The sequence below is a fragment of the Annulohypoxylon truncatum genome (assembly GCF_022578515.1).
Source record: "Annulohypoxylon truncatum strain CBS 140777 unplaced genomic scaffold F4807scaffold_26, whole genome shotgun sequence".
Classification (NCBI taxonomy): domain Eukaryota; kingdom Fungi; phylum Ascomycota; class Sordariomycetes; order Xylariales; family Hypoxylaceae; genus Annulohypoxylon; species Annulohypoxylon truncatum.
Window position 1 is genome coordinate 316540 of NW_025953812.1, and position 19916 is coordinate 336455.

The 19916-nt window shown below is 48.6% G+C and overlaps 5 protein-coding genes and 1 non-coding gene across 6 annotated transcripts; 2 read left to right on the forward strand and 4 right to left on the reverse strand.

Annotated features, from left to right (window-relative positions):
* Positions 1-1407: 1407 nt before the first annotated feature.
* On the forward strand, positions 1408-3396 carry F4807DRAFT_462468 (uncharacterized protein; the record flags this gene model as incomplete). Its single annotated transcript, XM_048001829.1, has 7 exons — positions 1408-1656; positions 1737-1827; positions 1889-2101; positions 2262-2807; positions 2867-3056; positions 3125-3197; positions 3256-3396. 7 exons carry the CDS (start codon positions 1408-1410, stop codon positions 3394-3396), a joined length of 1503 nt encoding a protein of 500 aa, XP_047852185.1.
* Positions 3397-3594: 198 nt separating this feature from the next.
* F4807DRAFT_434099 (uncharacterized protein) lies at positions 3595-5806 on the forward strand. Its single transcript, XM_047998764.1, has 4 exons — positions 3595-3828; positions 3879-4495; positions 4558-4971; positions 5028-5806. The coding sequence occupies exons 1-4, from the start codon at positions 3741-3743 to the stop codon at positions 5646-5648; spliced, it is 1740 nt and encodes a 579-aa protein (XP_047852186.1). The 5' UTR covers positions 3595-3740; the 3' UTR covers positions 5649-5806.
* A 1627-nt stretch (positions 5807-7433) lies between these two features.
* On the reverse strand, positions 7434-10212 carry F4807DRAFT_173788 (uncharacterized protein). The gene is made up of 2 exons (XM_047993496.1): positions 8813-10212; positions 7434-8766 (listed from the first exon to the last, which is right to left on the reverse strand). Exons 1-2 carry the CDS (start codon positions 10107-10109, stop codon positions 7619-7621), a joined length of 2445 nt encoding a protein of 814 aa, XP_047852187.1. The 5' UTR covers positions 10110-10212; the 3' UTR covers positions 7434-7618.
* Positions 10213-10941: 729 nt separating this feature from the next.
* F4807DRAFT_434107 (GMC oxidoreductase) lies at positions 10942-13531 on the reverse strand. The gene is made up of 5 exons (XM_047998765.1): positions 13174-13531; positions 12859-13117; positions 12698-12782; positions 11810-12633; positions 10942-11753 (listed from the first exon to the last, which is right to left on the reverse strand). The coding sequence occupies exons 1-5, from the start codon at positions 13232-13234 to the stop codon at positions 11147-11149; spliced, it is 1836 nt and encodes a 611-aa protein (XP_047852188.1). The 5' UTR covers positions 13235-13531; the 3' UTR covers positions 10942-11146.
* Positions 13532-15033: 1502 nt separating this feature from the next.
* F4807DRAFT_t109 lies at positions 15034-15104 on the reverse strand. The gene has a single exon. It is a non-coding gene; the product is annotated as a tRNA-Gly (tRNA).
* Positions 15105-15590: 486 nt separating this feature from the next.
* F4807DRAFT_469180 (MFS general substrate transporter) lies at positions 15591-17405 on the reverse strand (the record flags this gene model as incomplete). The annotated part of the gene is made up of 4 exons (XM_048002684.1): positions 15591-16245; positions 16303-16809; positions 16866-17002; positions 17093-17405. The coding sequence occupies 4 exons, from the start codon at positions 17403-17405 to the stop codon at positions 15736-15738; spliced, it is 1467 nt and encodes a 488-aa protein (XP_047852189.1). The 3' UTR covers positions 15591-15735.
* Positions 17406-19916: the final 2511 nt, after the last annotated feature.

Consider the following 19916-nt stretch of genomic DNA (forward strand, 5'->3'; position numbering starts at 1 on the left):
GCCTTGCCGTCGCCCACTGAACACATTATTTTGTCCTATTGATGCCGGGGCCGAAGTCTAAGAGACGTTTGTCCTTTTCGTGGGAGGATTGTGAGCCGTTTGAGTGGGAGCAAGATTATGCACCTGTAAGTTTTGCTATTCGTCCCTGAGTTCGTCTTCCAATTGGTGCTATTCCCATCCTTGCCGCTGCTACCCATCGTTGATCAGAATCTCTCAAGTAGCCCATCGCATCCCAGAATCATCCACTCACCCAGCCTCTATCCCCACCGCTTAATCGTTCCAGCCCTTCCTCGGGCACCAGCAACCCACAGCCATACTGCAACACTACCGCTCCGAACCGATCACGAGACCTCCTCGTGCGGCCTAACGATATGCCAGCGTAAACCTGAATCCCAGCCGAACTTAAGGAGTGGCAGACTCGAGCGCCAACCAGAGCAAAGATAACCGCAATCCAAACGAAATACGAGGAAAAACCGACACAACAACAGAAAACTTAAGCTTGAAAAAGTCCTGTTCATCGATATGTTTTTCCTTAGCAAGTCTAACGACTCAGGTCACCGTTGGCCAGGAGTACGATAATCAAAAGTCCCCTTCGCAGCCTTGTGCTTCGGCGGAACCTCTGCCACTTGGTGGTGGGATCCGAGCTCCAAAAGTGTGGATTGACACGAACGTAAAGGAGAGAACCGAAACCGGGATGGACAGAAACCAGCTCAGAGCGGGTATTGTAGCATTGCATTCTGTTTTGTTCCCTTTCCTCTACCCTTCCTGTTCCTCCGTTGCCCCTTGAGACACCTCGCCCTCCTTGAGCATCCCTGGCCACCGTTGGTCAGACCTGCCTTGCCTTCGGTGCCCCTGGCTGTCCCTTATCTGCAGGCCAGCCTGCTTATTCCCGGTCTCTTCGGTGTGGCATCCTCGTCATCTGGGCGCGTAAAGTACGGTCAACAACGCCTGATAAGATGGCCCATTAGGTGAGCACAAATCATTGATTGGCAGTCACGTTCCTTCACGTTGTTTTTGCTACCCTTGTAGGCTTTCTTGGCCAAACTCGAATTGGGCCAAGGAGTTCTATGCCGTGGACGCCACCCCCCTTTGCTGGTAACAGCTTGACTTGGAGAAACAGGCCTCAGCGAAGCCAAGCCCCCTGGCTTAAAACAACGAGCTGGCTTGGTAACCAGCTGTAGTGAGCGAATCATGGCTGACGCCGGCGTGCCCGGGGGCTGGTCAGTGGTAGTACACGTCTACCTCGTCGCGCGAAATCAGACGCCAAGCACCGAACGTGACGGAGCTCGAACGGGACCTAGCCCATTCTTTAAATGCTAACTAGCTTTGCCGCCCAGCTCATTCACTTGCGGCGCAGAACGAGAGCAAGATAGCAGAATTTCCTCTTCCCTTGTCCGCTTTACAACGATGGCCACTAGTGCTGGGCAGCAGGAGAATGTCGTCACTGTCAATGACGGTACTGTTCCGGACAAAGTAGACGATGGCGGCTGCCTAGACGGTTTCCGCGTACAGGAAGATATCGCCGCCATCCAGCAGCGCCTGGAAAGTCTAAAGAGAAGGCACAATGAGGATCTCGAGGGGTCCAGCGACGACGAGGGGTCCAAGTCTCAGAAGATGTCGACTCAAGACATGGATGCTTGGCTCGAAAGGCTTAAGGTTATGGAAATGCAATGCCATGATACGAACCATCGCACGAGGGTTGGGGTTGACATGGTTCCTATAGGTTCAATATAAAGGACAACTCGTACCAGATAGTCAAAGAAGACTCTAACAAGCGACGTCAGGCGCAGTCTGCATCTAAGCCCTTCTTCATTCGATCAAGAGCCGGTCCGTTCTCTCTTTTCGCGTCTTTGTTTGTCTGCCGGCTGACCTGACTTCTGGAAACAAGGCCGAGACCACCAGTCTCTCGCGCCACTCATCTTCTTGGACGTGAGGAGCCCAGCTGTGATAGCGGGCGTGGCAGACGCCTTCCGAGACGTTCCCGAGCTCGAAATCAAGCCACACCTGTCAAGAATCTTGGTAACTAAACCCAGACCCTTCCAATCCGCCCCGTCAGCCTCTGCTGGTACTTGTCGGTGCTGGCCCGAGACCGGAAATGACAGTTCGACATGAGAAAACTCTTCCGCCAGATACCGAAGCTAATAGAGTATGCGAAAACGGCCGAGAAAGTTCCGACAAGCCTCAACCTCCTCGTTTATTGGGCCGATATGTACCGCAAGCGGGTCATGCATGACTTTGAAGCACTTGTCGCTCAACGCAAGATTCGTTGGGAATTCCTTTGGCTGCTTTTCGAGCCCGGCACCCCCGTCTACTCCATTTGCACGGCGTTTACGCCAATCTTCGGACGACCTACATCAATTGCGACCCCGACGGCAAGGTCGGCTACTCCAACAAGGTGCTCGACATCTCCTTCTTTTCTGGGGAGAAAGATATCGATGCGCTCGAGGCCTATCCCTTGTCGTACCATCCCGACTCTGACAAGGCCCGTACGGCCGTCATCGATTCAGGACGCAGATTTGCTTCTTTTTGGAAGGACGGGCACGAGTTTTGCCAGAAACAATACCGCGGCAAGGCCTTCTACTTAGCCCGCAATGACTTTATTATTATTGACTTGGACACGATGCCAAACGAGCGGGCTCGGCGCATCGTGATCGACCCGTCCAGTTTCATGAAGTACCGACCTTCGGAATCCATTCCTGACGTGAAGGTCGGTACAGACGACTTGACATGGGAAGGGCTCAGCTATGACAACTATCTAGTTTGCTGTGGGACGACATATGCTTTCCTCGTCACTACCCAGAAATTCGGTACGTGTCCTATCTACTTTTCCTTCCCGTCCCACTCTTCTCGCTAACCAGAACCGTAGCCCATGTTGCCGTCAGCAATATCACCGACATCGAGTGGGACACGGAGGCTTCGCTCGAGAACGACGTCATCATCTCCGAGCAATCAAGAACCTTCATCTCGGCATTCGCAAGAGCTGCCCTCGTGCCGCGAGAGACCGAGCCCACCTCCGTGCTGGCCTCGTATGGCAACGGCCGCACCGTGGTGCTGTAGTAAGCAAAGCCAGCCCAAAAAGACCCCTTTCTTCCCCATTTCGCAGAGGCTAACAGAGAAACTCAAGCGGGCCCAGTGGTGTGGGCAAGACGTCTTCCGCAGTCACGCTGGCGGAGGAACACCGGGTGGTGCTCATCAAGGTAATCGATCCTGTCTTGCCCTGTCTTCTTATATCTATCGTTTCCTTGCTGGCTGCAGCCTGCTAACCCGACGGACGGCCCCCAGTTGGAGCCATCGCTCTACGGCGATCCTGAGGTCCTCAAGAGCTCTGTGCAGAGGCTCTGTTATCTGTCCAGCCGCTGGCGCGTCATCTTCCTCGATTCTATTTATATTGTTTGAGAGTATGTTGAAGGAAAGTTATTCGAGTGCGAACAGGCGGCATAGGTTGTATCCCGGTTTCCGGTGGTAGTGGCTTATCGATAAGCATTCCAGCCAGTCAGAGACCGCGCACCCGGACCTGAGCCACACTAGGTATTGAAATGCACTACTATTGAAACAGTAAATCTCTATAATTAAGATTCACATTACCTACTGTATCCCAATAGTACTGACCTTTCTCACTGCTTTTTGGTTCTCTTCATGCAGGATATAGTTTGTCTACCTAGCCAGAAGGTTACTCCCCCCAACTCTCCATTACATACTCTGCAGGTACCTGGGTAGGTACCTAGGTATTTTCGCATCCAATGTTGGCCATGAGAATAACACCCCCATGGACAAGTCTGTGCCACCTTTGCCAATTTCGAATCTCCCATGATGAGAACACCGTCACTGGTAAATAGCTATGTCTAACATTGAAGCTGCGGCATCTGATACAGCAACAGTAACCGAGGATGGGAAAGTTTCTGAGATATCCCAATATGAAACCGTATCGAGCGAAATACTGCGCGTCGTGTGCCATCCTGAATGTGTTGGAATCGCCGGTCAGGAGCGCTACAAGATCGCTTTGGCGACTTCTTACGCATATGAACCTCCCATGGGGGAAATAAAGCGACGTGTGGCATGGCTTAATTCCGACCTAAGCTCTCGCTTGGTTTTGTTCAAACCCCTCCCACCTGAATTGCACGAAGAGATCGCCAAGCTCCTACTTCGCGAGTATGCAGTGGCGAACGCAGCGAGATACTGGACTCCGCTTCCGCGACAATCTGCTGACATCTGTGTGGATGTTTCAGCGGAAGTGTGGGTTCGTTTTACAGAGTTCGAGGGTATAAAATATATCTCCGACCTAGCCAATAGTCCTAGTCCCGGATACGAGGTGATGTTCGTCCCAGACCTGACGAGGCGAGTCGATTGTATGTACGTGTCCGAGGATCACTTAGGGGTCAGGCAGATTTGCTTCTCTTCCTGTGAGGAAGTTCCTCCTGCCACTCCGTCGTTCGGCGTCTGGTGGACCATCTCACAGACCGCTTCCATAAAACCAAAGGTTCTTGGTAAATTCGACGTGCGTCTCGTTTTGCTTCTCTTCTCTTTGCATTGAGCTAATAACGTATCATGGTCCGCCAGGGTATCAAACTCCGCGACGTCGGCTGGGCCGAACCAGTACACGAGTTGTCCCCTGTCAGTAGATGTATGTGGGAGATTCCTCTCCCCCCGACGACACAGATCAGTTTTTCTACAATAAGGAAGCCCAGCCATGATTTGTTCTATGACCTTTTAAAGCCATTGTGCATCTCCAACAAAGCTAGGTCGAGGATGGCTTTACTTAGGTGTAACGAGTTACACATCACTGGCTACTCGGTCTTCTTAGACGGTAATATCAAGTATATCCACGCTCATATTCATGGAGAGAACCTATCATTCTATGACCATCCACCCTGCGCAGATGGAGTCTGGTTATATATGCCTCTACAACACGGCGAATTTCTCGAGGACATATGGATACGACGCCACAACTTCCTTGATGGGACTGGCTTGGTAGTGAGTGATCCCATATTCCCAATTTATCCTACGTCATCCACCTAACTCCCAGGAAGTTCCGAACCAACAGAGGACGGATCATGACGGCGGGGCCATACCTTCATGTTGGTCATCCAACATATTCTTGGGGACATGTACAAACACTGGAGCATGCACCTAGTCGGTTGTTCTTCCGATATTCTTCTGAGGGTATCTCCGAACTAGGCTTGGAAACATCTCCGCCGATTTTACGTAAGAATGCTGTCGGCCTAATCCCATTCTCACCTCCCCCAAACTCTCTATCATTTACATGTTACTTTTTTTCGAGAGCCTCTTTAGAAGATGTGGTTGAAGTTACGCCGTGTTGTATGAGCAGAGCAGATGTATCGGCCATAATCGGACTTCTATTCCGTTACGCTGATGGTCATCAATGGTCTGTTGGAGAGGTTCGACTTGACCTCCTCCAGGACAGCATTCAAGTCAATTCATCGGAAAAGATGACTCTGGGATTTTCGGCTCCTGACAAATATCCCTACGTAGCTAGCATCCATCATTGTCGTGTGGATAGGGGTCAATCAGATAGGAGTCGGTTAATGCTCCTAGATATTCATTGGACTGGATACTTGGAATGGTGGTTTAACTCTTGGCAGTGCAAAGTATATCACAACGGGCAAGCTAGCCCAGAAACCAGGCATTAGAGGGGTATCTGAACATCGAAGGAGAGCTCGTGGAGACATCTCAAGCTACCTTAACAAGTACGTACCCGATGTGGCGCGAGTTGGTGTCCAGGAAGAGGCGGTTTGTACCTAGTCATTAGATTTGTAAAGAACATACGCGATTTTTTCCGTCTTTAAGATATATCATACCATGTGATAGCTATACTCCGTTGGGGGCTGCCCGGATAACAACGCTCTTTAGATGAAATGTCCGAAAATGTCCACCTAGCATAATTTAAATGAAGTGACATTAGAACGTGGACTTGATCAATTTATACGGAAGTAATTTTTTCAATTATCTGGAACCTACACCACCAGAGATTCAAATGATTATTGGAATATACAATAGTCCCGAGAAATCAGAACCAGGAGACTAGAAGCCAGGATCAAGAAATAGATAGTGATCCTTCGCTACCTACTCATAGTTGCTAGTTAGCCGCAAGGTATGAAGAACGTCATCAAATCACTCGCCTCCGCCTTCTGGTAGACAATATATTGAATTGCGAGAGCGCAAGTAAAAAACGACTAATACATAGGTAGGTACTTATCAAGGGTTCCCTATCCCCTACAGCTGCGATTGTTTTCTTATCCTTGAATGGGCGGCGACGTCCGAGCTGACCCGGCGGCGTCTTGTAGCAAATTACCTTTTTCGCCACTCGGGAAGAGCCATTATCTTCCCGTCATCGCTGTAAGGGCACCTCTTGCGTTTCTTCGGAATCTGGGACCTGTTGACACTATGTACATCGCCGAGATGATGCCATAATTCCTCCTCTGTGAAAAGTGATGCGCTGCATGGTAGAGGACACGGTGTGACGCCTGCCGGCTGGACATTTTTCAGATATTGTGATATGCAGTGGGTGATATGCCTTTCCCAGGCTGGCTGATAGATAAACTGTTGTAACCTCTGAGATGCCGGCAAGTCCTTATTTCCAGGTGGACGGGACAGTATCCGGCACAAGCAGTGGCATACCGGAACACGACCGGATCACACCTAGACGGGGTGCTTTTGCTATCAATATGGCTCTGGAGGTGGCGTTCCCAGGCCTCCTCACCGGTAAACCACTCGCTACAGAGGAAGCAGAAATCGGCGCATCCGTAATCTCTCTTAAGGACGAAGCTCGCTGTTCGTGAGCGGTGGTCCCGGGGGCCTGATGATGAGAGAGCGCCGTTGGGGTTAGCCAAAGACCAACCAGGCTGCCAGGTACAGCTCTCTACTAGGTAGGTAGTTACCTACTAATCCAGGACTATTCCACGACGATTAAGAATAATAGGAGGACTCCGAGCCTCTTTAACCTGCTGTATCGCTGCAGCAGTAACGGGATAACAATCAATTTGCCAGGCCCCTAACTGCGCTAGGAAGCTGTTGCCCGGTCTCGATTTTGATCCATATCATATGGAGGCTACCTGATCGCCGGGTTCGCACAGTTTAGCTATCAGGTAGGTACCCAGCTGATTGCACATAGCTTAGAATGACTACGAGCGACGTAGAGGAAAGCATTCATACCATTATGTAGAAATACCTGACTATCGTGCCACCCGCATATACGCTAACACCGTCTCGTCTGTCACGGTGCAGACCTAAGGGGTAGGGAAATGACGATGTTGTTGCGCGAAGGGCTCTAAACTACTCCTTACTAGGGACGCGGTACCCACCTATACATACATGAAACTCTTCTTCGTCTGCTCCTTGTCTAAGAGCCAGCTATGCGGTCTCTGGCAAGACCGATCTCCGATACCAGACCCCGTGGGAAAGCTCGTGACGATTAAGTAGGTATACATTAGAAGGTGAAGTTACTAAGAGCAGGTAGAGGATAATAAATAGTACATGTATATCCCCCATGATACAGGACGTAAGCTTCCAGCCACCTTATAAATTCCATACAACACACCTGATAGGGATAGGTCAAAGACTTGCCGGGAGTGCGCTCAGGATAAGCCTCTAGATGATCACATTATTCATCTGCCACGACAAGTCTCATGACATGGTTGTGAATCAGTGCTGCATGGTTTCTGAATTGCAACTCATTCTCCAGCACTACTCCTTTTGCTTTGCAGCTAGGGTCGGGACAGGGTACGACGGTTGTGGTGCGTCTTTTGAGATGTCGGTCTTCGCAATTCCACATATTCGGATTCCTCGTAAAGCGATTCGAACAGAAGAAACACTTGTATGGCTTAGACGTAGATAGTTGTTCCACCAGGGATGAATCCATTCCACTCAAGTTGAACATGGGCACTCGTGTTATGCCAACTTCACTACGCGATGTCGTGGGATCTTGAACTATTCCTTGGCTCGAACTCGACTCGCTTGAGCTTATTGGAGTTTGTATCATTGATACATAGCGTGGCTTCGTTTTCATAGTCTGGCTATCCTTCGAATGCTCCAGCGCGACTTTGGATGATTCGGTTGGATTCGCGATCTCCGTCAGCGGCATTCGTAGGACCCCTTGGTTCTGCGAGATACCAGGCTCCCTTGGCTCGATTTTCCAGGCGTAGTTGATCCAAGCATTGATCGCATCGACCTTTCTCTGTACGATCCCAACTTCAGGGAGATCTTCGTCTAAGTCGCCGAGGATTGCAGCCAGGAGATTCCGTTCTGGCAGGCTAAAGATGATCTTCTGCAACCGCTGCTGGGGTTGATGGATGCCACACAACTGTCTGTCCAGCTCTGTGTTATTCCTCTTCCTGAAATAGCTCTTTCGAAGGAGATTTCCCACGTTTCTGCGATGCTTTTGTCTTGCTGTCTTCAGGATTCTCGCTTTCTGCTCGCGCATTTTCCGGTCATCGCCGGTAGCCTTGGTAGACTTTCCATATCGAGCTTGCAGCTCTGCTTCTAGGTCTGACCATTCTCTTTCTAGTTGGCGGGTCGTGCTGTCTGGCCCTATGATGCGCATTTCTTCATCGGACACCCCCATTGGCGCATTCTCATCATATTGCATGCCGAGATGATTGAGTATGTCCAGGTAGGGAGACTCAGTGCCGCGGCCCAAGCCGGCATCCTGAGACATAGCATTCCTCATGGCATTGGCATAGTGCCTCTGATACACAGCGCTATGGGGACGGTGGCGTGCTCCTTGATCCCGAATTGATTCACGGTAGTTCTCTGGTCCCACGTTAGAGGTTGTCGGATTATCGCAGGGGAAACTTACTATCCATGATTTCCAAATTTCCTCGCCGATAAATGTATGATTGAAACCGGTCAGGGAAGCCTGCTGCCTTCCCAAGTTGCTCTGAATTGTCATCAAACCTTTTCGCCTTAAGCGGCTCGTCTGACTTCACAGGGCCCTCAAAAGACTCGACAGTTGCCCGGAAGACAGGTTTGTGCCAAAACTGCTTCTTCCAAGGTATGTGTACGGCGGGCATACCAATCTTAGTATTAAAGTAAGGCTCGGCACGTGTGTCGTAGCCAGCCAAATCGACAACTCCCTCAGATATAGCCTTGGCGAGTAGCTTGGAGATTGGGCAGAGAAGGGGGAGCTTTTCTTCAACGAAAGGGAACCACGTAGGTACCATCTCCTTGTTGTGACCTTTATGGAAACGTAGAAGGATTTGCATCGCAAGACGATCTCGGCTACCATCACGCATCGGGTCGTGCAGGATCCAGAGATCAATGTCTTCCCAGCAAAGAACTTTGCGTTGCGCCTCTGCCCTCTCATCCACCCCGTCACACACCCAGCATTTCTTGATGCGTGGTGAAATGTAGGGGTCTGGTTCGTCCACATCGGTGTAAGCATCGGACTCTTCGTCATATTCCTTGATCTTCGTCTTCTTGTTCGGTGATTGGGCATACACCAACTCGTGCCGACGACAGCCCGTCCACATAAGAAAGTCGCGAATGAGGGAATCATCGAGCCGGTCGAGGCCGATCCTAAAGCTTGTCCTCCAATCTCGGACCCAACGGAAGTACGCGAGATATGTGAATCCGGAGGGATCGAGAACTTTTTTATGCTTCGGCTCTATACGAAGTCCAAATAAACGTGTATGTTCGAGCTTGACCACGGTAAGGAGGTGGTCTCGAAGCCTCTTGTCGAGATCTTTATCCGTGTATTTGCGGTAAATCATGTATAGCTGTCGCAAATATTGTCGAATCGTACTCAGCGCCATGATTCTGGATTTGTCTCTTCTCATCAAATACCGCGCGAATGCTTCAGGGAGACCCCTGTTCTCCCAACTCAGTGTCTTGAGAAGGGCCTTCCACTCGGGTTTGCCCGGCAATGCTTCGCAGAAGGCGATCCATCGTCGTGTACCATCAGCAATATTCACCTTGGTATTGTCAGCACGGTTTGGCGGAAGAGGACGTCTTCCATTGCCTCGGTCCCAGATATTTTGGAGTTCCTCCGACGTAAGTAACGGCTGAGCTCCCTGCCCCTCCCATCCCGCAAGCTCTTCTTGTACTCTTCCTAATAGATCGTAGTCTATTTGGGGGGGACCTCGACGGAGCTCCATGACTGATCTTGGGTGAGTGACACAGCGCGATATGGGTGCTTAAAATGCCAGCTATGCCGTAATTGGCGCTACAAAGATGACACTGTCTGCAGGAATAAAACATGACTCGACTTGGATTTGAAAACTACCTGATTGAAACACGAATGCAGCAGAGAAGCCACGTCTAAATGCATTTTGGTTTTTTCATTCTTCCAGCTTTTTTTGCGTCACGTTCTCTGGACTGTTGGTAGCAGAAGTCCCGGATCCAGTGCTGCGCCGCCCGCTGTGGTGATGCGCATCGCACGTAGTGAATATGTAGAGTAGACTTTAAAAAGTACATATACTCCGCAAAAAAGGTACTTATTATCGGGGGTGTCTTGGGTTCCAAAAATCATGGGCCTGGGATGCCATTTTCAGAAGGCCAAACACCGACACGGGAACTCTGCGTGTAATTATCTTGTTGGTTAAAGAATTTCACCATACTGTCTCTCTCCAGCGGCTCGCTCCATTTTTAAGTCATATGTACCTAGGTATACACGAACGTTGTTTGCATCCGCGAATTTTAGATAGAGCAGCCCTACGAAGGATCTCAGCAATGCAACCTCACCTCGCAGGGATCTAGGGGATCGGGTCTTACCGGTATCATTGTAAATGTATACAGTGACGCTCAAATTAAACAATGTCACAGGGCAATTAGGTAATCCATCCCTATAGGGATTAGCCCTTGATTACCTCAGCTGAGCGTGGGTATATCTAGCACGCCATTCTATAGGAGCAAAGCTCTCTTTTACTTAATAGATCATTCCGCTCACTATGCTAGAGATCTGGCACCCACAGACTGTGTGACAAACAACTACTCGGTCAGAATATTGCCAAGACAATTATCTTCATCTTAGTATTCCCAACTGCCCATAGACAACGACATGATTAGGAACCGAGCACAGGTTTTGGAATAAATACGAACATGTTTGGTATTAGGTAACATGGATAACTAATTCCAGTACTATACTCGATCTCAAAATCCGCATCTGAATGGTAAGTACCTGATAATTCGTATATCATCCAATAACAAGTCCGAGCTCCCTCGCAATAATATCGGCAGCTTTCTCGCCGATCATCAACGCCGTGTTGTTAGGATTCGCGGCGACGTTCTCCGGCGGGATGCTCAAGTCTGCCACCTTAAGTCCCCGCACCCCGTACACGTTGAGGTCTTTATCCACGACGCCCATCTCCTCGCGCGGTGCCATCTTAGCCGTGCCCAGGGAATGCCACGTAGTTTGGATATTCTCGCGAAGATACTGCTCGATGGCCGCGTCGTCTTCGGCCGAGTACTCCAGGTCCTGCATCTCGCAACCTTCAACTGGCGCGCTCCACTCTCTGAGAACACCCGCCTTGGAACCTTCCGGGAACCGGGGGTGACGACCCGGCACCTCGCCCCTATATATGCCTGTCCGCCGCAGAATCTCGCGGCCCTTCTTATACGCCCAGACCTGCTTCTTGAGGTCTATGTCGTTTGCGTCGCCGAAAAATCCGAGGTCGAAGTCTAGAGGGTCCTCGATGTCGGGCCCCGTGATGTGAAGATGCCCGCGCGAGAATGGGTATGCGGTATACGGCGCGAGGGAGATGTACTGTCCAGGATCCACGCCAGAAGTATCACCTAGTATGCTAAGAAAAATTGGGTCAGCGTCATGGACTCATTTCCCGAAAGGTTTGGTACCAACCCAGCACTCACGACCATCAGCATGAGTGGTCTATTAGGGTGGTCCTTGAAGTCCTTTTCCCACATGGCTTGGAACTCAGGTCCCATAGCCGCTACTTCAGCCTCCGTCGGTCGGAGTTTGGAGGAAAGATCTATGAAGTTCCACCTGAGATGTGGATGATTCTGAGCCACGGCATCTTCGTAAGAAAGCCGGCCCGAGATGATAGCATCAGCCGTTTCAATAGGATCCAGAGACGATTCGTATAGGTAAGCTATCAAGTTATGATCTTGATAGTTGTTACCGACGCCTGGGAGCTCTTCGACAATGGGAACCCCAGCACGATCAAGTACATCTTTAGGACCGACCCCAGATCGTTGTAATACGGACGGCGTACCACAAGCACCACATGATACCACAACGAGCTTCCGCGCTCTGACGGTCTGCTTTGGGTGAGGTGTCGCGAAGCTCATCTGGACCTGGAATTTAGGGTTGGGCGTGAACTCGACCCCACAAGCTCGCTTGTCCTCATCGAACAGCACTCGCACTACCTTTGACTCTACCAATACATGCAGGTTAGGGTGCTTCCCATCGCGTAGCTTGGGATGTATATATGCGTGGGCGGTATCTGAGCGTTTGCCTTCGGGGCTCATGTAACGAAGCCAACGCTGGAAGCCGTTGTTGGTATCCAAGTTCTGCAGGTCTGTTATCTCAGGGTACCCGAACTTCTCAGCGGCGCGGAGCCACTCATCTTCTACCCGCTTACTACGAAACGGGCCAGCGGAAACCTGGATTGGACCATCAAAGCCGTGATGTTCCGGGTCCCCTGGACCGTGATAGTTTTCAAACTTCAACGAGGAATGGCATTAGTAGTCCTCTAGGTTCCGTAAGTAGGGAAGCATAACCAATTACCTTTTTTAGATATGGCCATAACTCGTCTGCACTCCAACCAGGAGTTTTCCATGAGTCGTAATCATCGCGTTGAGCTCGCGTGTACCTTGTCAAGAATAGATTTGTTAACCTTGAAATATTGTTTTGACCTCTCTCGGCCTAGATACGTGTGTTCGTCTTACATCATGAAGTTGATAGATGAGCCCCCACCGAGTGTACCTCCCTGGGGGACGATCCTCTCTGCATTACCAGTATACTTAGATTTGGCCGCCTTGTAGAAAATTGTGTTATCAGAGTTTGGCTGGAGGTGTGAGTAGTAGAAACCCGGTGTTGTGATCATGGGATTATTGTAGTTATCTGGCCCGCCCTCGACCACAAGGATTGACAGTTCCGGATCAGCTTCGGCCAGGCGTCCGGCTATAATACACCCAGCGGTTCCCCCTTCATAAGATCACTAATCAATGTATGTTTGATGAAACGAGGTCGCTATTTCTTACCTCCCGCAATAATGACGTCCACCTCCTCAAGATCTGCAGCCAGCTTTTTATATAGGCCCATAATGATTTATGGGAATATCCGAAATGTCATAAGTGATAGAACGTAGGATATTGGATTATGTACACACGGTACATGTATTTGTTTATATACCCGACTCAAATCGCTATGTTCTAGTCGTCCCTTGTAATGTACTACCTATCACGGTGAAAGAAGCCGTATTTCCCCGCATGTATGACAGTGCCTCCCGGTTTGGCGACACAATGGCCATGATTAAGCACCCGTTGGGGTAACATCTTGGCTGAGTGGCGGACTTTTAGTATCATGCATGAGACAGGATGCTAGGCGATCTAATAAAACTAATCTCAATTGGAATGTCAAATACAACTAAACTATAGGTTCTGAAGCATAGGTGAGGCGTAGAACATAGCATTACCGCGGTAGTCATATGATTTTGACATTGTTCTAGGTTTGGCTTGTTGATGACGACTCGATAATTAAGGTAAAAATATGTGAAGCTCTGGGCATACTCCGGTGAGATTTGCCCCGAGACTCAGAGAGGAGTCCAAGTCAGCAGCTCGAATCCAGATATACCGGAAGGAGTTAGCAAAAGGGTCAAAAATCAACCCAGGTAAGCTTATCGACTACCTATACTACCTAGCGAACTGGGGTTTTCTCAGAGTCTCCCGAATCTTCATCGAGAATTGAGGGGAGAATAGTGAGCGCCACTATGCGAGTTATCATGAAAAGGGTATATACCTAACTTACACTAAGCGAGACCTACTATATTTTTGTCGACGGTGTGCTATTAATTAAACTATACTTGTGTAAGTGTGAACAATATAACGGGCTATTGGTTTATATTTTAACATACTGAAACGTCTTAATAATTTGAAAGGTGTTTTAGGTAGACCCGTGCTAGCAAGTTCGTGTTCTAGACTAGGTACTTTCAAATGAAATCTTATTAAAGAACTTCATTTGGTAACAACCATAGGAAGTTATGATAATGGCGATGATGCGCTCCAGCTCATGACTTGTTTTATATGAGATAGGTAATTAGTAATAAGCCATAATGGTGCACACACGTAATCAGAAATAAAAGAAGCGGTGGAATATAGCTCAAAGTCTGTTAATATTTTAATAGGGCAGAAGGCAGTATCCGTAGTAGGTAGTCGTTATATATATGTCCTGTCTCAGAATTTAATAATTTATATGGTGGTTACCTACCTACCTATGTACCTATCTATACACAAGTACGCAGTTAAGAGGTATGTAACACTGTTATTAGTCTTGCCTCACATATGGAATCTTACCTCTTCGCTATTGATTTCTTGGGAAGTACGAAAACGGTGGTACGTATAGCACAACATGAACTATTGGAGGTGGCTCCAAGAACAAAAAGGGTAGAAATGTGCTAGCGTCCAATATAAAGTCTTCTGGGCTACCTGCATGTGCGCCTCGTAGCTGTTCCGTGTCGAACAGCAAGCCACACGTAGTGATCTTACTGCAACAAAGAGGGTGATCTGGCGAGGTGATCAACATGTTCAATCTGGCAAACAGCGCTTGCTGGTCCCCTTTACCAATGTTTTCATTCCTCTCTTCTCATTCGAGGGATTTAAATAGTAGATATCAACGTGCTGCTTTTATTCGTTTCAATGATCGTCAGCTCGGTACGCTTAGTAAGCGTTAGATAAAAAGAGTGGATCTTCCTGGCACTAGGCACAGTACAAGTTAGGTAATAAATATCCTACATACGGCCGTACTTTTTCAGACGCCGTCCTGCTTACCGCATAGAAGTTTTACCATTTCAGGATTAGACAGACGTTAAGTGGGAAGTGATAATAAAAAAGGCGAAAAAGTAATGCATGAACGGGGAGTCGAACCCCGAGCTCAACCTTGGAAGGGTTGAATGTTACCGCTACACCATTCATGCTTCGGGACCATTCATCCCTATTGGATGAAAACCTGCTGCCATTAAACAGTCCTATAGATCCCTCACGCGTTTTCCAACTCTACTTCAGACCACGATTGTATTTGCTTGCAAAGTCGGAAGCGTTCATAATGTAAAGTCCTAGGAATAGGTTGATAAATTATCTCCTCGGAAAAATTATTGTCGAAATCCTGGACACAAATTCTGATGGTCACGTGTTTTCTCTTCCGAACCATCTAAGATTCTCTGAAATCACGTGATACGGCGTGGAACACATTGATAAAAGTACATGTAATACTAGAAACCTCTTCGATCTTTTAATCGCCTGCATTGGTTTTATCTGACAATTATCTCCTGTACCACGATTTTTATTGGACTAGCACTAGGCCAAAATTTCCAAGATCATCTACGATCATCGACGTCAACCTTGTCCTGATCGCTCTTTATTTCTCCTACTTGAAGGGGTAAAGTATCCAGGGCTGTCAGTTTGCTTACCTGGTACCTAGGTAGCCAGATGAAGCCGAGGACCTATACCAGTCCTTGCCCGCATATTATCGACTATATATTAATGATTATTCGTAGAATCCCTCCAATTTTCCAGCCTATCATAAACCCATACCATTTTTACCCATGCCTAGCATCTCACCTTGAGCTCCAACCCAGCCTTATTAAACCTCACGAACGCGAAGCATAAAAACCCGATAAAAGTCATCGAAGCTGCCCACGCTTGCGCACCTGTGAATTTTCCACCGCTGGCAGCCTGGATTGCCCCACCAATAGGTGGTCCGGTCAATGAGGCAAAAGAAGAAATGCTAAAAGCCATCCCCAGCCTCGTTCCAACCGTGTCCAGTCTCTTCGTGATGCTTGCAACCGTCGTTGCCGTGAGACATTGGAAGCTCCCCGAACAGATACCGTAGAAACACGTGAAGACGTACAAGCCTGGTACGCTGTGCACGCCCAACCAGCAAAACGCCACAAGAGCCCACGCGAAGGTCACGGGGAACATGACATTGATTGGTCCGATGCGATCAGCGATGATGGGAGGTATAACTCGGAATACGATTCCGGCTCCGTTGATAAGGATGACCATGATCGAGGCAGCCGAGTACGAGAGGCCCAATGATTCTCTGCCAAAAGATGCGATCTACATTAACAAGTTAGCGAAACCCTTACCGTCCTCGGTACGTTTGGTGCTACTTACATAATAGAAGGTGAAGTAGTTGGACATTGATGTCGCGAATATTCCGCCCACGACTCCCAAATATGGCAACTCGCGAAACGCGGACCAATCGATAATGGGGCCTGATTTCCTAGGCGGTAGGCGTGGGCGCATAAAGGCAAACACGATGGAAAGACATGTTAAGTTGATGAACGCTAGCACTCTCGTAGTCCATGCGAACCCTAATGTGGGGATCAACTGCCTAACAACGACCGGATAGATTATTCCGCCAGCTGAGTTACCCGTCGTCGCAAGCCCGACAGCGAGGCCACGTCTCTCGTTGAAGTAAGTCGCCACGAGGGCGAGAGACGGGGTGAAGAAGATTCCGGCTCCGATTCCCGTCAGGACGCCCTGGGTCAGCATCAGAGACCAGTATTGGTTTGAGATGCTCATCAAGAACATCCCGAGAACTTGAATGACCGCGCCGACCAGAAACGTCGGCAAAAACAGACCGGCGTCGAGCAGACGGCCAGATATGACGCTTATGACCTAATTATAAGGTTAGTAAAACGACTGAGCTATGTTCTATTAATGGAGATGCATACTAGGCAAAACCATATCTGCACAGACCCAATCCAAGATATCGCGGAGGGAGTCTGTGGCAGTACGGATGTGTAGTAGGTCTGAAAGCTACCAAACGAATTTACCCATCCCCATGTGGTGAAGATGACCAGCCAGCCCACTGTTGCGAGTTAGCGAACTTGGTCTCATTGTTTCTCAGAGCGTCTGAGACAGAAGACACTTCATGAGGAATGTTGCGAGGATTGCCTACTTGCGACTTGCGTCCAGGCATTGATACCTCCATCCGGCGGAGGCGGTGGTTCGGGCCATGTCCTGGTGGTGATGCGTGAGGCGACGTGTGCGATGACATTGCTGGTGGTTCTCCTTACTTCCTCTGAGACTGTCGAACGTACGTCTCTTGTGTCGGATCTCTGCGCAATGCCGTCCTCGTCCTTGGTTCCGTTTCGTCGGATAGGGATGTCATCGAAGGAAGAAGCGACGGATCCACCGTCGTCTTCATGGGGTTCGGCCATTGCCGAGCCTTGCTTTTCTTGGAATTGATCACCACGGTCTTGGCTCGCCATGATTGCAATTGTGACCGCCAAAAAGGTATGAAGAAGTTGAGTCGAAAGAAATTAACAAAAATTTAAGTACGATGGCCATTTCAAGCACATTAAAGTTGGAAAATCTCACCATAAGAACGATCAATCACAATAAGCACATGTCACGGTATACTTCGATTTGGCACTCCGCGTTCGGCGCCATTGAAAGGTTATTACCAAAAGAACTTAATAATATAGCCTATAGGGAACCCTTCGGCTCGATACGAACCCACCAACACGCCCCGAGTGCCGCTCCGACTGTTCTCTCAATGTGGAGGAGATGTGGAGCCGACGTGCAGGAATCCGGGGCGACGAAAGCGACCGGAGCGGCTCCAGGCGATCGTCACAGGGGAACCCACAAGTCCGCAACATTCTATTGGATACATGTTATCAATCGGCTGCTTTCCATCTTGATTACCCAGGGACAGAATTTTTCGATATTAGGGGCCATTTGTCTCCTTGCTTCCCAAAGGCCCCCCGACTTTTACTTTGGCACCTTCGATTACAAGATTCCACGTCAATTCCCACATTATGGAATTTTTCCATACTTGTTGATAAGTCTGAAGCCTTCACCGACTTTGGAAACCCAATATTTTTAGTCCGGCATCGCACGTGAATCGCGGTGAAGACGACCGACATCCAGCGGCCGGATCGTGCTGTTAACGGTTGAAGTAGACGTCGTGAATAAATGCCAACTAACCTCGGTCGATGCGGTTGATAGTGGTAACATTGAACACAACTTCGGCGGCATATTATCCTGCGCCATGCAACTCTATCCAACGGCATTCTGCTTAATATCCAATAGGAGGAAGTCCTACTTTTGGAGATGGCATAACAATGTCACTTCAATCTAAACATTTCTTAAACAGGAAGACGGCTTTACACCAATACCATGCGGAGAGCCAATTAGAACTTAAATCAAGTCTCATAAATCAATTTTCATATTAACTTAAGGATATCGCCTAAACAGGGACTCCGATCATCTACCCAACACTAGTTAGCAATTTAGGCCATACATTTGAGAATCATGAAGGGTGTCATGTTTGACTTTATTGAACCCTCGCGCCACTCACTACTAAATTCAAAGAAGATTCATTAGGTCAAGATACTAATAACAGTAGATGAAGCTTAATTACCTAAGATCTAGTATAAGCGAAGGTTTATATATCACACATTCTAACCCCATATTATTTGCTGTAGATGGTGGCGTATGGTTCGAGTGACTTTTTGCGGGTGATATAGGGGATTGTAAGCCCATGGAGAAGGAGGAAAACCCTCGAACTAACAAGATCTCAATAGCGAAGTTGCATAGCTGGAAACTAAACACTGGCGCATTCGGATACTATTTAAACCATAGGATATGGTTAACAGCTTACCGAGCCCAGGAAACCCGGATTCTGACTACCAATACTTCCAAGTTCTGTTGATTATTCAATTGCCCCAGGAAGCGATCAAACGACTGGGAGACGTCGCCTCGATATTTGCAACCATCACTAATTACATGGGAAATCATATTTTCTAAGAACCAATATATATCTAAATTTAGAAGGTATTCGACTCCTGCCTCATCAGATCATCTACTAAAACCATGTATATAGGTAGGTATTCCTTCTATACCTAGGTAACAGTCGATCGATACTGTCAACCAGCGAAATTCTCACGATGATCTATACCCCACCCGTCTCTCACATCGCACAAGAATGCACATGTTTCAGCCGTACTGAAGTCCGATGGAGGCGAGGCGGAACGGACTCAATATCAAGAAGTCGGCGCAGCTGAAAATCGAGAAAAGCAAGATGATAATGGTCCAAACGTCGGGACCGACCCATGCAACGTAACATACCTACCTCTCTGGGTCCATATTGTAGTATTGTATTGGGGTCCATTGCAATGTTCCCGGTGACGGTTTCCAGAGCGTTCAGCACATGACGGCTGGGGCTTGCTTCTGGCAGGTTGGCGGGTATCTCCTTAGTTGATGCAAGACTAATTCTCCACAGTACAGGTAGTGTACATGGTGATAATTGCTTCATGGAGCGACCTCGTGAGCGTTGAGGCTCTTAATACGACTATAAAGTGGATCTAGCACACCAGATTTAAGATGTTAAGAGTGCCGGTAGACCCCGGAGACTGTTCGCAATAACAATTACTAGTTCCGGTGGAGTTGCAGTCTTGTGCCAACTAATGGGATATAGTGCAAATGGCCAGTCGCCCCTTGTTAGAGCCTCTGTCTGCCTACCACGCATCGCCGTCGCTAAAGACAATAATAGAATGAGGGCTAAGCAATTGGTAAGAGATTGTTGAAAGTGGACAATCGGGCATTTGTACATTTCTGGGCAAATCCGATGTCATCAATCCCATCATTTCTACCTTACGCTGTACGCCACGCGTCCAAACGTGGGAAAGGGAAAAAAAAGAAATCCTAAGATTTTCTTCATCGGACCTATATTGCGAAGGTGGTAAGGCGCTTTTTGTAGTCATCACATTAGATCAGCG

Coding starts and splice junctions, on each gene's coding strand:
- F4807DRAFT_434099 (XM_047998764.1), top strand. CDS start 3,741: ATGTTGGCCATGAGAATAACACCCCCATGGACAAGTCTGTGCCACCTT. Junction 3,829..3,878: donor TGATGAGAACACCGTCACTG/GTAAATAGCTAT, acceptor ATACAGCAACAG/TAACCGAGGATGGGAAAGTT. Junction 4,496..4,557: donor AGGTTCTTGGTAAATTCGAC/GTGCGTCTCGTT, acceptor ATGGTCCGCCAG/GGTATCAAACTCCGCGACGT.
- F4807DRAFT_173788 (XM_047993496.1), bottom strand. CDS start 10,109: ATGGAGCTCCGTCGAGGTCCCCCCCAAATAGACTACGATCTATTAGGA. Junction 8,767..8,812: donor AAATTTGGAAATCATGGATA/GTAAGTTTCCCC, acceptor ACGTGGGACCAG/AGAACTACCGTGAATCAATT.
- F4807DRAFT_434107 (XM_047998765.1), bottom strand. CDS start 13,234: ATGGGCCTATATAAAAAGCTGGCTGCAGATCTTGAGGAGGTGGACGTC. Junction 13,118..13,173: donor GGACGTCATTATTGCGGGAG/GTAAGAAATAGC, acceptor GATCTTATGAAG/GGGGAACCGCTGGGTGTATT. Junction 12,783..12,858: donor TCATCTATCAACTTCATGAT/GTAAGACGAACA, acceptor ATTCTTGACAAG/GTACACGCGAGCTCAACGCG.